This window comes from Parasteatoda tepidariorum, chromosome 5, assembly GCF_982258835.1.
Source record: "Parasteatoda tepidariorum strain Cologne lab strain chromosome 5, Ptep-v5.0, whole genome shotgun sequence".
NCBI classification, from domain to species: Eukaryota; Metazoa; Arthropoda; class Arachnida; order Araneae; family Theridiidae; genus Parasteatoda; species Parasteatoda tepidariorum.
The window spans coordinates 96698631-96715414 of NC_141759.1; the positions used below are offsets into that span (position 1 = coordinate 96698631).

The 16784-nt window shown below is 29.4% G+C and overlaps 3 protein-coding genes across 7 annotated transcripts in view; 1 reads left to right on the forward strand and 2 right to left on the reverse strand.

The window, feature by feature from the left end:
• LOC107452531 (serine/threonine-protein kinase 40) overlaps window positions 1–13398 on the reverse strand; it is a 56417-nt gene extending 43019 nt beyond the window's left edge. Inside the window, exon 1 of the mRNA XM_087164578.1 lies at window positions 13355–13398. The gene's annotated coding sequence lies outside the window, so the exon portion shown is untranslated. The remainder of the gene's footprint in view (window positions 1–13354) is intronic.
• Window positions 1315–13297, reverse strand: LOC122270789 (uncharacterized). 4 transcript variants are annotated; one of them, XR_015433856.1, is made up of 4 exons: window positions 12945–13297; window positions 11132–11248; window positions 8938–9080; window positions 1315–1426 (listed from the first exon to the last, which is right to left on the reverse strand). XR_015433856.1 is itself a non-coding variant. In XM_087164580.1 (4 exons), the coding sequence occupies exons 1-2, from the start codon at window positions 12978–12980 to the stop codon at window positions 11234–11236; spliced, it is 258 nt and encodes an 85-aa protein (XP_087020706.1). In that variant the 5' UTR covers window positions 12981–13288; the 3' UTR covers window positions 1315–1426; window positions 8938–9080; window positions 11132–11233. The 4 variants fall into 4 exon arrangements, 2 of the variants coding, with proteins under 2 accessions (XP_087020706.1, XP_087020707.1); XM_087164580.1 differs by having other exon boundaries at window positions 12738–13288; XR_015433857.1 differs by lacking the exon at window positions 11132–11248 and having other exon boundaries at window positions 12945–13294.
• A 6-nt stretch (window positions 13399–13404) lies between the features above and the next one.
• The window catches only part of LOC107452528 (mortality factor 4-like protein 1), a 31351-nt gene continuing 27971 nt past the window's right edge, over window positions 13405–16784 (forward strand). Inside the window, exons 1-3 of one of the 2 annotated variants that reach the window (XR_015433855.1) lie at window positions 13405–13660; window positions 13802–13848; window positions 15700–15767. Coding sequence is in view for 1 of the 2 variants with exons in the window: in XM_043049551.3 (XP_042905485.2) it covers window positions 13633–13660; window positions 13802–13848; window positions 15700–15767 (143 nt within the window). In the remaining variant the exon portion in view is untranslated. The remainder of the gene's footprint in view (window positions 13661–13801; window positions 13849–15699; window positions 15768–16784) is intronic. The other variant, XM_043049551.3, reaches the window with a different exon arrangement.

The window sequence follows — 16784 nt, forward strand, 5'->3', positions numbered from 1 at the left end:
AATACGTCGTTAGGTTGAAAAGGGTGCAAATGAATACCTCAAATATACCTCCAGAGGTATATATGTTTCAACCTGAGGTGTTTAATGTTACATCAGAGGAGAGGTAGATATTTACTACTTTAAAGTGTTTAATTTTCAACCTTACGTTATTGCTTATCAACCTGAAGTATATTTTTTTACACTTGTGGAAGTATTTATTGTGTTTCATTCAACACTTCAGGTTATTATAAATCTACCTCAGGTGTATTTTTCATCCTCAGGTATCTAATTCTACGCTTACAGAAGTATCTGTTAATCAACGTGCGGTGTGCCATTTTACACTTTTGGTTATTATAAATCAACTTCAAATGTATTTTTTGACACTTGGAAAGGTTATTTTTTATTAATGTCATGTGTTCTATGTTCTACCTTAGGTTATTATTTCGTAACCTTAAATATATATTTTTGTATTCTTAGAAGTATTAATTTATCAACCTATAAGATGTGACATTTTTCACTTCAGGCATATATAGCAGCTAAAGCTGTTTTTTTTTTTAAATACTTACGAAGGTAATAATTTCCAAACCTGAGGTGTTATGCGGTCCACCTAGTTTATTAATTTTTTACCCTCACTATATAAAGAACATAATACAGTACAGAACCCGTTATCCGGAAATCAGAAAACCGGAAAACCAAAAAACCGGAACGAAATTCGATTAGTTTTTCCGCCATTATAAAAAAAAAATTTTTTTTTTCCTCATAGGATTTTAGGATTTTTCGTTCTTATTTGAAAGATGTTTACCTTACCATCATTTTGGAAATAATCATTAGTGTATTATTTCATCGTTTTTTCTTCTTTTTAAGATTATTTCCAACTTTTTTTTTTTTTTTAGTTGGGTTTAACTATAAAAAAAACGGGTTTTTGTAGCGATTCAGAAAACCGGAAAAATCAGTTATCCGGAATATCGATGGTCCCGATCGTTCCGGATAATCGGTTCCCTACTGTATATATAAAGATATTATATGTATTATATGAAGAATAATGTATATCATTACATTTTTTCATTAGTAGAGATCTTCATTTATCAACCTGAAGTTTTCAATATTAAACCTTGGACAGTAGTTGCTTCTTTTGTTAAGCTATAAAAGAAAGTTTCAAATGCATAATTCTTCTGTAATTTTAATAGATTGAATTAAATCATCTTGAAATAACAGTTATCTAAATTCCACAGAAAGGAAAAATTATTTGAGGGAACTGATATTTTTAGAAGATAGTTGTCTAAGTTGCTTGAATTTTTAAAGCAATAAAACTGCAAATTTAAATAATTAGTCAGCTAAAATTCGAATTACTTTTATTTAAAACTAAAATTTCATTTTTCTTACAAACCAACAAAATTATTTTAAATATTGTTTCCGTCTACCTGCTGAAACTTGGAAATATTGGAACCTAAAAGAAAAAAAAAATGAATTAGTAGGAAAGTCATATTTACAATAATAGTGGCAGGTTTCAAAATACTAGAAATTGTTTTTTTCACGATTTAAATTAACTGAATGAAATTAATTTCCTTTCTCAGATAAATAGCATTCCTCTTCTGCCATTTCTATTCCATCCTCATAGCTAAAAATCATGACAGGTACTACAGCCACAAAATAAAATACACAGAAGAAAGTACTACCATTAACATTATTTACAGAAATTCAAATATATAATTCCAACCTTATTATAAAATTTTAAAAAATTTTATTTTCCTATACATCTGGTATCTTTATGGTACTTGTAAGTTTGATAATTATATTTCCTTTCCTTTTTTTCTTGCAAATCTTTTAACTCAATATACCTAGTCTATATTTTTAAACTTTTTGTCAGACTTCATGAAATTAATAGCTTTTTGATAAATTTATGATGCTGATTCTGAAAAGGACTTCCGTTATTGTCAATCACACCAGAGTTTCTTGAAAAATAATTACTTTAATATTTCTTAATAAATGTAAACAAGAATCAACAATCGTTTAATAAATTAAAATTTAAAGTTATCTACCAATTTGTATTCTTTTTTTACACTCAATCGAATAGAATTAATTACAAGCTGATAAGGAGCATTTATTTTAAAGTTGTGAGCAATTTTATGTGAGGAAAATGTCTAAGAGAGAATGATTTGAAATAATACTATTAAAAGAAGTTGAGTATAATGTCTCCTATATAACTTATAATACCGAGCTGAATAAAACTAATAGTTAGTTGTTACACATATTTGTTTAAATATAAAAGCATATCTTAAAGGATGAAATTCAATAAAAAATGCACATAACTTCCAATCAATAAATGTTTTTATTCAAATTTTTATTTAAATTTTATTGATTTTTATTCAATTCAGCATTAAAATTGCATAAGAAACTATACTGACTTATATCTTATACTTTTACTGACTTAATTTCAAAAATAGGAAGGAAAAAAAAAAGAAATAATTACAGTCAAACCCCGCTATAGTGAACCTTCAAGGGACCGAAATTTTGGTTCACTATAACCGGGAGTTCACTATATCCATTATGCGGGCAATTTAACTAATGGTTCCCAAACTCCTTTTTAATACACATTATTCAAATAAATGACTGAAGAATATTATGTAGTAGCAAAAAATGTGTTATTTTTTATTACTCTTCGTCCTGCGTACAAAAAAAAAAATTTTGTAATCTTCAGCTGATGAGCAATCCTCAACATCAGATATGGAAACACTTCTCGACTCTCAGATAATTTTTCTTGAATTTCTGTTATTCCGCTTTTTAAACCTGTTTAACCTGCCATTCGAGCACATAAAAGTAGTCTCATAAAATCGTTTAGCAAATTCATAGACATTTGTCCAGATACTGGAAAATTGGGGCTTCTTCAAATGCTGAACCACTTCAGTAATGCTTTTTCAACATCATTGTGATCTGATTTTCTCAACTTTTTTCTGCCATTTAAATTTTTTTCATGAGCAGAAATTGTTAATTGCCTATTTTTCCACATGTTATAAACTGTAGATTTGGATAGTTTATATTCCCTGCAAATATCAGCTTGATTACATCCATTTTCAATTTTTCTGATTGTGCCCATTTTATCATCAATGGAGAACATTTTACGTTTACTGCTCGCCATAGTTAAATTTGAGACACTTGTTTGCAGGCTTTTTTTATAACTGAACTGAGAGCAAAAAGGAGTTGAAAGGAGGGCTTATGAACACATATTAGTGTCCAACCCTTTGACCAATAATGAATAATTACTCATCCCCTCTGACAAAAAATGCATATTGATCCCACTGACACCTTACAGGTGCATCATCTGCCTGGGTTGGAAACATCTACTTGATTTGTTTAGGGATGGGAAAGTACGATAAAAGAAGCAAACAAGAAAAAAAAGGTTATCGCTACCTTCCCCTCTATAGATGGTTTTAAAAATCGTACATGTACTTATTTTGAAGTAGAAAATTTAAAATTATTACAAAAAAATGAAGAAAAAAATCAGTCAAAGACAGAAAAAAGTTCATTATATCCAACTTCCTCAATTTTTTGGTTCACTATATCCACAAAAAATAACATTATACTGGTATAGCAAGGCACGGGACCGAATATTTCGTTCACTATATCCGGGAGTTTACTATAAACTGTGTTCACTATAGCGGGGTTTGACTGCATAATTCTTTTTCACTATGAGGAACATTTTGTTTTCAATATTGTAACAGAAACATTAATGTGGTAATTGTTAAGATATGAGTTTCAATCTAAAGTAATAACATAGCTTGATTATGGTTGTTGCTAATACAAATAAGATCTTATTCTTACATATCTGTTAAATATATTTACAAACATGAAAGGTTTGAGTATTGGACAAAGCAAATATAAGGTTTGACAAAAAGAATAACATATCTATCTACATATAAAATTGAATGACTTTTTGCATGCATAACTTGATTTAGATCATTTTTTTCTACAGTTAACAAATCATCAGTTTTTTCAGAGTGGCATAATACAAGTGCAATATCCAACAAACTATAACTTGTTTCAATTCATCACTTTAGATTAAACTTTCTTCATTAACTTTAAATGGCTGTACTGAGTGGCAGGGCATCCTTTCCTTTTTGTTGCAGCAATATTCTGAATTTTTTTGTAATATTTGATTCCCCTTTATACTTATGCAATATTCAAAAAATATATTTTGTATTGTTTTAGCTAGGCTTTAAAGGTGTGTTTTTTTTTCCTGTAGAAAAAAAAAGCTTGACATAAAAAATTCATTTCAATTACTAACTTAATTCCTAATAAGTTTACATCATATTTTAACATCAGTAGAAATTTATTTTGGTATGCTGACCTTTAATCCTTCATTAATCTCTTTAAGCCTCATTATGCCCTTTAGTCTTAGTCATCAGCTGCAACTATAGTCATGAAAGTGGTTATCAGCAAAGAAAAGATAATACAGTCGAACCTCGCTAACTTGAACCTTGATTTCACGAATTTTTCGATATCTCGAAGAAAAAAAAATTCCATTCAAATTTCCTATACACTCAATGTTAAAAAAAACTTGATTCCACGAATTTTTTTTTTCTAAACCCTCGATAACTTGAATTTTTTTCTCCATAAATAGTGCAGATTTTTTTTCTAAAATTAAAAAAATATTCCAAAAAAAAAAAACATTTTTAAGAATGGCTGACAAGGCATGGAATGATGCGTCTTCCTCTACGATAATGAATGGCTTCAAGAAGTCTGGACTCATTAAAGATCACAAAAGAGTAGTCAAACAATCAATATCGTTAATTCTGCTGAAAACTACACCGAAAATGATTGAAACAGATTAACCAGACTCATGACATGGAATTTCATGACTTGGTAAACGTAGATGATGCAGTAACAGTGTGTGGTCAGTGGGATGGATGACAACGATATCATTGCTCAAATGAAAGCTTCTTGTGAACTATCATAAGAAGAGGAGAAAATCGAAGATTTAGCGCTCAATGTTACTAACAAACAAGCACTTTCTGCAGTGGACACTGTAAGGAGATTTATTGAGAGGCAGCCGAATATGTCAGAGGAGAAATTTAAAGCTACAGTCCACTTAGAAAGTGTTATAGACAAACGTTCTTACACATCTCTAAAGCAAACAACAATTGAATCTTTTTTTGAATGAAAGTGTAAAAAAGTGTTTTTAGAATAAATATGGAATAGTAAATAAGGTACGTAAAGAGCATTTTTCTTTATTCTACCATCGATAACATGCGATTTTCGATAATTCGAATTTTTGATATCTCGAATTTTTTCTACTCTCCATTCAAGTTCGAGATATCGAGGTTTGACTGTATATGCAACAAGATTAGAAGACTGTTTACAGTACACAAAGGAAAACAGAAGTTAATGATCCTATCTAGAATATAATATGAGGTTGGAGGGAAAACTAATTACAAAATGTATAGCAGACAGTTTAGCATCAACAATCATCATAATTGTACCTGGCATATTAATTAAACACTGTAAAATTTTATAAAATCTTATGTTATTATAAAACATTATATGACATTTAAAAGGTCAAATTAAAAACTTAAATAAGTAAACCATTAATATTGTAACTTTAAAAAAGTTTAAACAAAACATATACTGTTTAATATAATTTCTAATTACAGTGGCCCTTTCATTTTAGAGCTTCCAGTTTCATGCCATAAATAATGATGTTTCAGTTCCAATTATACCATTCAAATTTAATATATAGGGTTAGATGGGGTAAAGTGGATATAAAATTAAGATTTTTTTAAAGAAGCCTCTGAAACCAAAGCATTCAATTCATTTTACTGAAAATTTTGACGTGTGTTATAAACATTGGATTCATATAAGTTAAATATGAGACATAACTTGTCTATTTAGCTTGATTAGCTTTTTTTACAGTAATGCATTCAAAAGAACATGTTTTGGCATAACCACTTAACCCCAGAGTAGGGTTAAGTTAGTATAGTTCTAATGGGCATTAGTATATATTTCATTAAAAAACATATGAAAATATTGTTTTAGAAAAAAATATGCTCTTAAATAAATGTATCTTGATTATATTTAAAAAAAAAAATAAGTTCTAAAAAAATAGTTTTTTTTTTTTTCATATTGAAGAGTTAATGCTCAGAACTATAAAATTTAGGTTTCACTTCTAATGCAGTATATTTTGCCAAACTCTACACAACAGTATTTGGTTTATTTGAAATATAAATAAGAGTGCAAAAATTAATATCAGCAGTGTTAATTTAAAGAGTTTTTACTTTTTATAGCAGACATATATTTTCAATGAATATAGTTAGTACTTTAAGGACATTGTTTTGTTTTCCATGACAAAAACGGCCATTTGAAGGCAGAAACTTGCGTGAAAACTCATCTATATCTTAATATGCTCATTGAATACACCATTGTGCTACTTTGATAATTTGTTAAATGTATAATATGTCTGTTATATTGTTATTCCTCCAATCATTCTTCCTCTCAAAAAATAAAATTTAAAACCATTATGTAAATCATTATGCTCGTTGAAATAATTATGTAGGGCTATAATCAAACAAGTGACGTATTTTTTAGCTATTTTATTATAAAATATAGAGCGTTAGATTCGTATTAAAACTAATACAGAAAAGTTAGAAAAATATTCCTACCACACAAAGCTTAACTAAACCTAACCATATAACCTGTGTTTTCCACCTCAGAAAACAATTCATAATAAATAGAATTTTAAAATTTATTCTAAAAATAATTAATGTAGATATGTTCTTTAGATATCTCTCTACTAGTTAGAACTAAAACTAATAGTTTTTTTTTTACTGTTTTTAATGATATTAGAAGAAAGTTCATCAACAGCTTAAACTAAAATACTTAATAAGTTTATCATAAACAGATAGTTTGTAAACATCAAATTTTTTTCTGAAACAGAAATAAAAATGCTTACTGCAATCCCAGTAAACAACTCTAAAAATATTAAACAAAGTATCTCAGCACAAAAGGAGAGAATACATATTTTTTTAACATATACCCACTTTATCCCCATGTACTCTTTTACATCAGCTGAATCTACAAGAAAGAAAAAAAAAGCTGTAAATATCTTTTAATACTTTCACTTTTAAATACTTTTTCTTTATTCCTTTCTGAGGATATCACTCCAAAAAAAGCTAGATATTTTGGCCTTTCGAAATGAACAAGTGATTCTAATTATAAAGTCAACCTATATAGAAATTTTAAGAAACCTTTAGAACCACTGTGTTTGACACACACAATGAACATAAAATGAACTTAACTTTTGAAAGAAGGTTTGATGGGACCTTCTTAAATTTTAAGTTCTCTACTTTCAAGAAAGCAGGAAAAATAACAATTACACATCATATTGATGATTCAGGAGTGTAACACAAAATTTTTTGTTCGGGGAAAAGGCTAGTACAAAATACAATTGTTTACGCAGATCAAGTATAGCCAACATTTCTGAGAAGAAAGTCACTATTTGAAAAAAAAAAATTTTTTTTTTTGTTCCGTTTGAAACTTTTTTAGTTTGTAAAGAAAATATTTTTGAAAAGGGTAATTAAAAAGGTAAAAAAATGATATTTATAGACTGATAATTTTTCTTTGTTGTTGTTGCAAACAGCTTATTTATGTAAATATGTAATAAGATTTAAAAAATATCAAAAGATAATAAATCATATTGTAAAAACAATTTAATAAAAATATTATGAAGACTGTCACAAGAGTAAAACTATAACAATTTGCAAAATATTTTTAGAATTGAAGCAAAATTTTTACAGGGGCAATTGTGCCACAGGTTAGACATCCATTCAACGTCTGTATAGTAGAAATTAACAATAATAAGAAGAAAAAAACTCCCTGAGCCCCTAATTTTTTCAGGCTGATTTTATTAAATTTCCCTGTGATTTTTTTTAATTGCATCATTAGTTTTATTATTCATTTCACAGTTCTACCTTATATTTATACATAATAATGTAACACAAAACAATTATGCTTGATATTAAAATTCAAAAAAATTTATCTTTCTTTCCTTTTTCAAACTATTATAAGCCAAAATTTTTTTTTCTTTAAAAAATACTTGATGCTGACATGCAAAAAATTTGACCTCGGATGTCAATTCTCCTTTTAAGACGCAAATGAAAAATGGATTTAAAAAATTACAAAAAATCAATTTTAAAGTGTCATTTTTAAATGCATTTTGTTAACGTTTTAACTTCTAAAAAATAATTTTTTTTTAGATATTTAATAATATAGTATATTATAGCAAAGTGTCCAAGTTGGTTTTTTTCTCCACATTTTAATCTTTTAAATATCTCGCTCAGAATTAGAGAATATTGAGACTTTATGGTAAAAAACAGTTTCATAATATCTACCTTTTTCAAAATTTATTTTCCTATTCCACATATCATAAAAAATAGTAGAAAATAAAAATAATTTATTTTAATTTAGCAGAAGCTTTAAAATTTATAAATAATCATTTCAGGAATGCATAAAAAGAATGAAGCATCAATTCTATGAAATGAACACATCGGAACATGCAAAGGAAATCTATTTGAAACTATGCCTTTTATTAAAAAAAAAAAAAAATAATGAAAAGAAACAGAAAATGAACCATTCTAAGACGGAAAGCAACATCACTCTTTCTATCTATTTGAAACTATGTCTTTTATTAAAAAAAAAAAAAAAAAAAAAAAATAATGAAAAGAAACAGAAAATTAACCATCCTACGACTGAAAGCAACATCACTCTTGTTGCTTTCAATATGTCACTAGATAGGCGAGTAACAGGGCTTGATTTTCCTCCATTTTTTTTGTACTCAAATGCAGTTTCATGATATGCATTAGGGTTGTCAGAAACAAAACAAAAAATTACCTAAGTAATACAATTCTAAAAATAATTTAACTACATTAAAAGAACACAAAACAAAATTAAAAAAAGAATCAAACTCACCGATCTGTTAAAGAAAGAATAATAAAGTGTGTCTGACGTATTACAGATGCTCAGTTCAAAAAAATCAATACTTTGCTGGCAGCTAAATGGGGAATTAAACCATCAGCAATCATTGAATCAGTGGCTGGCAGGCTAATCAATCACTGAAAAAAAATCGAATGACATTTAATTCAGCAACTAATATAAACTTAAAAATTAAAGTACACAACTAACAATCAATGAAAATTGTAACAATGGATTAATTTGAATGTAGTTTTAAACAATTTCAAGTAAAATATAAGTAGCATAATTAACTAAACATTTATTGCATCATTTCTAATACTTGGCGGCACATTTTAAGAATTTGGCGGCACACAAAACTGCTGCGGCACAGTGGTTGAGAATCACTGTCTTAGATGTTAGATATAGTTGTACAGCAGGTGACTTTTATTAATTCTTCAGACCATTAGTGTTGACACTTAGAGCTACAAATTTGTACATGTGCAGAAAAATATTGCAGTGAAAAAAATGTTTTTTTTCTCATTTAATATTTTGAGACAGTATGTTTTCGGATATTTCAGGGCAAAGGACCAATCAAGTCCAGTGTTTTCACAACAGCCCGAGAAAGCGAGAATCTCGCATATTTTTTCTTTTCTCGCATTAAAAAATGATTACCGCGATAAATTCGCGCACTCTGTAAATTAATTTCAAAATTCGCGAATTTCTCGCATTTTGGAAAAAGCTTCGAATTATGCCATTTAGAATAAAATCCGTTTTACTTTTCTTCCTTGATCTTCCATTATTTTCAACATCTGCCCCGTTATCTAGCTTCCCTATTTACCAGTATTGTTCAGAACCTTTTCCAACAACAGAACACAACCCCTTTCAGAGCACATTTCTCTGCAACCACGCATTAACCATAAGGTTTCTTCACGTAAGACGTTCAAATTTTTAATGCACTAATGTAAGATGGAAAAATACTTTGTAAAGGCAAAATCTTCTATGATGATGCAGCAAAAATATTCAATACTTTAAAAAATAGAAGACGTTAAAAATGTGTTATAATTAAAGAAATAAATTTTTTTTTCCAAGAGTTTTTGTGTTTTTTTGGTTTTTAGAAATCTCACTTAACTTTTTGAAATCACACCCTGTTTCTGAGAAAGGGTGAGAAATTTTCATCCATTTTTTTTCTATGATGAAAACACTGCAAGTCACTTTAAAAGTTTGACCAGGGTTGAGATTGGCCAAAAGGCAAAAAAGCTGAATTTTCACGCGAGTAAATCTTACATGATTTATAGCAAAATTATCAGTAACATATTCTCATCCAGTTCCGCTGATGTTGTAATGCCTATATATAGAAATAATCGTCGACAGAAAAACTGCCACATTAATAGTAACTAATTAACGAAAAAAACTTACTTTTTACAAGAATCGCGATAAAGGAATTTAAAATCGCGTGAATACAAATAGCGATCTTGGATTTTAAAATCATGTGAATGATACTTGATATTGGATTTAAAAAATGTGAAAATACAAATCATGATGTTAAATTTTCAGATCGCGTAAATACGAATAAAAATTGCAACTAGCATCTTTTAAATCAGGTAAATACGAAAATTGATGCTTGATATTAAAATGCAGCGACGTCTGGATTACGAAAATACGAGTTATCTAGCAGGCGGGTATAAATGAGGAAAATCATATTTTCTGTTCGTAAAAAGTAATAGATAAAATAAGTAGATATGCGGAAGAGTTAGCTGCTACGTAGTTTGAATTTACTATACATCTTTCGATATATTATATCTATATATCAAATCGGAAATAAATGTTATTATATTATTTCAACCACTGAATTTTCAGAAAAAGCGGAATATATATATTTAAAAAAAACTGAAACTTTTAGAGAATAAGATTTCGATTTAAGTTTTTGATAAAAAGGCTGAAATTCGAGAGACAAAAGCGAAAAAGTCGGAAATCCGCTAAAAAGCGGAAAAATCTCATCCCTGTTTGACCTAGCCACAGAAAGACTTGAAAAGCATCAATTGAAAGGTTTATTTTTTAGCTTTACGATGATTTTGAAAGTTTCTTCTGCTATAATTGAAAAAAATATTACACTTGCTAGTTAAGTCATTTTTCATGAAAAACTTAGTTTTTAAAACTCTATAACTTGAAAATTTTTTAAATTAAAAATCTAAAAATTGATGGAATTACTTACTTTTATATAAATGACCATTTCACCAAATTTCTTTAAAATTGTGGGGAGGTCGGTCTTATACTGATAGATCTGATGTGGAATGATTCAATATTATCAAAGTATTTAGCCATTATAGATCTAAAACAAATTATTAAATAGCAAAATATTACCACACATATAGCTTTCAAATATAAAACACACATGAATAAGGTAAAATTAAAAGATAATTATGAAATAAAATAAATTGAGGAGAAAAAAGCTAAGTATTTTTACAAAATTTCAAATTTAATTAAAATAATCATTAAAATATTTTAATAAAATTAAAAGAAAAGGAAAACATTAATTAGATATAGAAGAAAAGCCTAAAATTTGTTAATTTTTCACCAAAAAAAAAAAAAAATGAACATTACATGAAAAAAAAAAAAAAAACCCCAACTTAATTGGACTCTGAAGAGAAGCCTAAAAATTTCCAATTTTTTTACCGAAGTCGATCCAATTCCAAAAGTGCATTTTTTGAATAAATAAGGAAACCTCTTCAATAAACTTTCTATATAGCCAACATTTACATTTGAATCAATCTTGATTAAATGCGAGCATATGAAATCAATACTAGCTCCAAAGGGATGGAAATTCAAGAGTGCTGCAATTAAACACAGCTCATGTTGAGTAATAGTAAGTTTATCAGTAGATTTGAAATGTTCTGTGCTCTTATATTTATCAGTTAACAAATTTGCTTCATGCTCAGAATGATGAACAAAAGGTGGTGGCGTTCGAGGTCTTGAAGCTTCTTGCTCCATTGTTCCTCGATGACGAGCTTCTCTTCGTAATGCCCGTTGCAAACACTCCCATTCATACTCATCATCTCTTGCTTTAGCAAAATCAACATGAAGCCTTCCAGAATAATTGCTTTCGTCTTTATTTTCAACCTTTAATCTATAGCCTGACAGCTTCATTTACACAACTTCTGCAATAAACTGTATATGGCAAAAATTCTTTTTACTTATTCGAACTTGATCTATTTCACCACATCCACTAAAGATTTTACGGAGTATTTTTTCAGAAATTTTTTTGGGTAAGCCTCCAACAAACACAGTTTTACAACCTGGATGCCTTTCTCTCGAAGTAATACATACCCATGGATGAGGAGGATAAAGAACACAAGAGGATAAGTTATAGTTTCCTAAGCTGGAGGAATCATCATAGAGTTATCTGGAGGATACATAGGGTATGGTATGGTAAATAGTTTCCCATCGTACCATACATTGTCATGGGCATATAGGTTGTATAAGGATTGATCACTTGTACTAGGAATCATATTAATGCCTGAGCTAACAGGAAGTGAAGTAGAAGCTTGCATTGTGTTCGGAGGCAATCCCATGCCATTCATTTGATTACCAGGCCACTGAGGATTCATTGCAGCATACATGTTAAAAGGAGCCATCATTGAATGAGATCGTTGATTTGAATCAATGTTATTCTGTTCTGGAATGCCAGAATTATAAGCAGAAAAAGTTTGAGCTATTGTAGGAATTGTTGGCGGCAGCGAGTGAGATTGAAGCGATTGTTGCGACGAGATCTTTAGATGAAATTTTTGAAACTGCTGCTGAATATTAGAATTTGAATTTACCTGCTCTTCTTCATTGGAGTTTTCTTCTTTATTTATATTTGTCAGATTTCCAGACTGAGGATTATCTTTCTTAAATTCTTCATCAGGACTCCGTTCCCTTTTTATACCTTTCGGAGGAATTGTTGGTTGCTGCGATTGAGATTGTTGATAGGCGATCGTAACATGAGATGGATGAAACTGCTGTTGAATACTAGAATTTGAATTTACCTGCTCTTCTTCAGTGGAGTTTTCTTCTTTTTTCATATTTGCCAGATTTCTACACTGAGGATCATCTTTCTTAAATTCTTTTTCTGGACTCCGTTCCCTTTTTTCATCTTGTGTCCTCTAAATATCTCGAAGCTTTCCTTGCCAGTGATAATTGGAACAAGACGGATAAAATGATCAAAATTCAGTTTCACTCGACTAATTTTTGTATTCAGAAGGAAAATCTGTAATTCTTTTATCCATTGTGATAAATCGATGTAATGAACTAAATTGATGATCTTCTAGATTTAATTATTTAAGGTAGGATGTCTGTGGTATTTATTTACGTTCATTTAAAGTAAACGCTTCTGACTGCCTTTTTTTGTATAACTTAGGACTCAAGTTAATAATTACTGCTCAATCTAATTATTAACTGCAACCTTTATTTGAGTATTGCTTTTTACCACCTTCCCCTGAATTCGCTAATCATAAAACTCAGTGAACGGAAAAAATTGTTTGAAAAAGTTGGTTTGTGTTATCTGAGTTATAGTGCGAAGTTCCATACAACCAGTTCGCACAGTTTTCACCATTGAAAAAGTTGAAGCGATGTGAGCAAAACGGCATCCGTCCGTTCCGTATATGTCCGTGTATCGGTCTTTATTTGTTGTGTGATATCTCGTGCCGGTGTGTTTAATTATAATTTCGTTTATTTATGGCCCCAAAATTCAAATTTGCCGATGGTATGAAGTTAAGACTGTTCTTTATTTTAAAATTTCCTTTTTTTTATGTGAATATATCTGTTTCTCGATATAATATTGACTTCATGTAAACGGGATGGCAATTTTTATGTAGTTAATTAATAATTTTTGTCTGTTTTGTAGGAGAAAAGGTCTTATGCTTCCACGGTCCACTTTTATACGAAGCTAAAGTAAGTATTATGAAGGTTATTGCTGTGAAGAGTAAATGTTGTATTTCTATGACTTAATTTGTTTTATTATTTTGACTGTTAATTTATATATGAGAGAATCGTTCACTTATTTAAATTTTGTTAGTATTAAGTCATAGCTGAGAGCAATTTCTTGTTTTTATATAAATTCTAACAACTAGAAAATATGTCCTATGTCATGCCAAAACACAAAGTAAAAAAAAAAGCTATATTGTCCTAATTATGGGAGATATTTCCATATTAGTTCCTGTTTGAACAACTACATGGCCAAAACGCCATTTCTGTTTTGTACTTGCCAAAGTTTGACTTTTCGATTTTTTGGTTGACTTCAAGGTGGACCCTTCTAGTAAGTCTCCATATGATGTTTGGGACGATTTCCGTATCGTACTCTGTGGCAGAATATTTGCCAAGTGTTAACAACTTGCGGTCAGTGGCCCGTGAGAAATTTTAAAAAACATTACAAAAAGGGACCAACTTGAAGGGTGTAACTCGAAGCCATGTTCAGGCAAGCCTCTACATGTTTATTATTTATTTTATAATTTTTTTCTATTTAAATTAGATTTTTCAAATTTGGTGGCTTAGTCATTGCTTTTGTCATGGCAGATCACGAAGATCACACAGAAAAAATCCCCTGATGTTTATTAGTTACCCACTTGCCACGAACCAGTTTTGACAAAATTTGATGATGAGCCCCCGATGGCTTAGGGGATAGAGCGTTCGCTTTTCAATGAGGTGAACCAGGTTCGAATCCCAGCAATGTCTCGGGACTCACATCCGGCTGGTACCGACCACAGTGCTGACATGAAATATCCTCAGTGGTAGACAGATCATGGGTTTGTCCCTTCGCCGTCAGGCTAACCGGGAAAAGTTCTTGTGATCTTCCTCTCCATGTAACGCAAATGTGGGTTAGTTCCATCAAAAAGTCCTCCACGAAGGCAAATTTCTCCCAATACCCTATCCAGGAGTTCCCTTGTCTTCTGGATTGGGTTCAAAATTACAAGGCTACGGAGTTGAACATTAGTAGTTGAAAACCCATAAATGTCGTCTGTTCAACGACGGTTGTAAAATAAAAAAGCATTATACTTTTTTTGGCGCAGGTACTGATACAGAATTTTTTCTCAATTATATAAATGAGATGATAATCTCTGTTTTTACAATCCCTGCCATTTATCTTAAGGCCTGGTTTCTTAGGACAGGTCGGCATTACAATACGTCAGCTTAAAATGAGCGCTAACCCATGATTGGTCAATTTGTGAGTTAAACAGCATACGTGATTGAACGTCAGACTGACGTCCGAATCAACTGCTGTTGGATTACAACATAACGTTAACGACAGAAGCAATAGCTGACATCATTCAACAGAGCATTGAAATCAGTCAAGATTTTGATTTTAACATTAAACATAGCTTCTTCTTCCTCTTAATTTAGCTCAACTATAATGTGTTTTTTCTTGGACAAAGTCCGTATTGGTTCTTTAAAGCACTGATCGACAATAACAAATTTAAAATCAATATTTGTTTACATTATTAACACATGCAAGATGATGTCTGCGTTGGACAGACTGCTCACGCTGAGCTAACAAAACAGTATTTTGTTGGCGTCAGAGTAACGCTGACGCCCAGATAAGGCGCTTGTCCTAACAAACCAGGCCTTTACTGATGAAGGCTTGTCATTGTTTAACGGAAAGGTGTATTAGTTTAAAAACCTATTTTAAGTCTTGATAATATGAAAGCATGTTTTCAAGTTACACTAAAAAAATTTTGATGACACAATATATTTTATTTCTTAAGAAGCCTGATACTTCAACTTCTTTATTTCTTTTTATTTTCATAGTGCATCAAGGCGCAAGTTAAGGAGAAGATAGTGAAATATTATATACACTATAGTGGTTGGAATAAAAAGTATGCTTTAATTAATATTTGATATTAATATAATGAATATTTACATGTTTTAATCCATTTGTTTCACATATAGTTAAGGAATTTATATGTTATAGATAATATTGATTTTCTTAATGAAATCAGAGAGATTCCATATTTGTACTGGAATACTTTTATTACTTATTATGTATGTTATTGTTACTTATGTATTTTATTATTTTGTGTATGGCATTACATTTTATAATATAGTTCTTATTCAGTTGTGATTTGTTTATAAAAAGAACATATTTTTTTGCATGTTTTATCATTGATAATTGTAGTTTAAAAGGAATATTCGACCACTACTTAGTACTCGCTCCTTTTGCAAAATGTTTGGCCATATATTCAGCAAAGTATTTTTTAGAATAGTATTTTTTGCCAAAACTTCTTTTTAAAAAGTTTGAATTGGTTTAATAAAGAATAATTTAAGATGTATTTTTTACTTTACATTTTTAGAAATATTTTTTCACATATGCTCTAAAACTTTCACATTGATTGCAAATTAATGTTCTGGAAGACAAATGCAAAAATGAAATTTAAAGAATTTAAGCTAGATTACTTTATAATGAATCCTTGAGTTTCGAACTGAATACTTTTTTTAATTATATTCAAATAAGTAAATTTCTTTGTTTTTCTGGCACTTTTTGTTTGAAGAATTTAGAATGTTTTTTTGTTTTGTTTGATTATTTTGTTTTTTATTTAATAGGATATTTTAACAGAACGTTTCTACTAGACTTTTTCTTTTATTTTCACTTTTTTCTTGTACAGTAATATAGATAATTAGTAACATAGATAATGGCGATTTTTAACATTAAAGTTATGTTTTAAAAATTAGGAACAGTTTTTTTTTTTAAATTCTCTTTTACTTCTTTATTTACTTTTCTTTTTATCTGCCTTTTTATTATGACAGCAGTTTTGAAGATTGTTTCATTTCTAATAAACGTTCTTTTATTTTCACTTTTTTCTACAAAATAGAGTAATGTAAAACTTAAATTTAAA

Excerpts from the sequence above, each read along its gene's own strand:
- LOC122270789 (XM_087164580.1), bottom strand. The coding sequence starts at position 12,980 with ATGAAAAAAGAAGAAAACTCCACTGAAGAAGAGCAGGTAAATTCAAAT.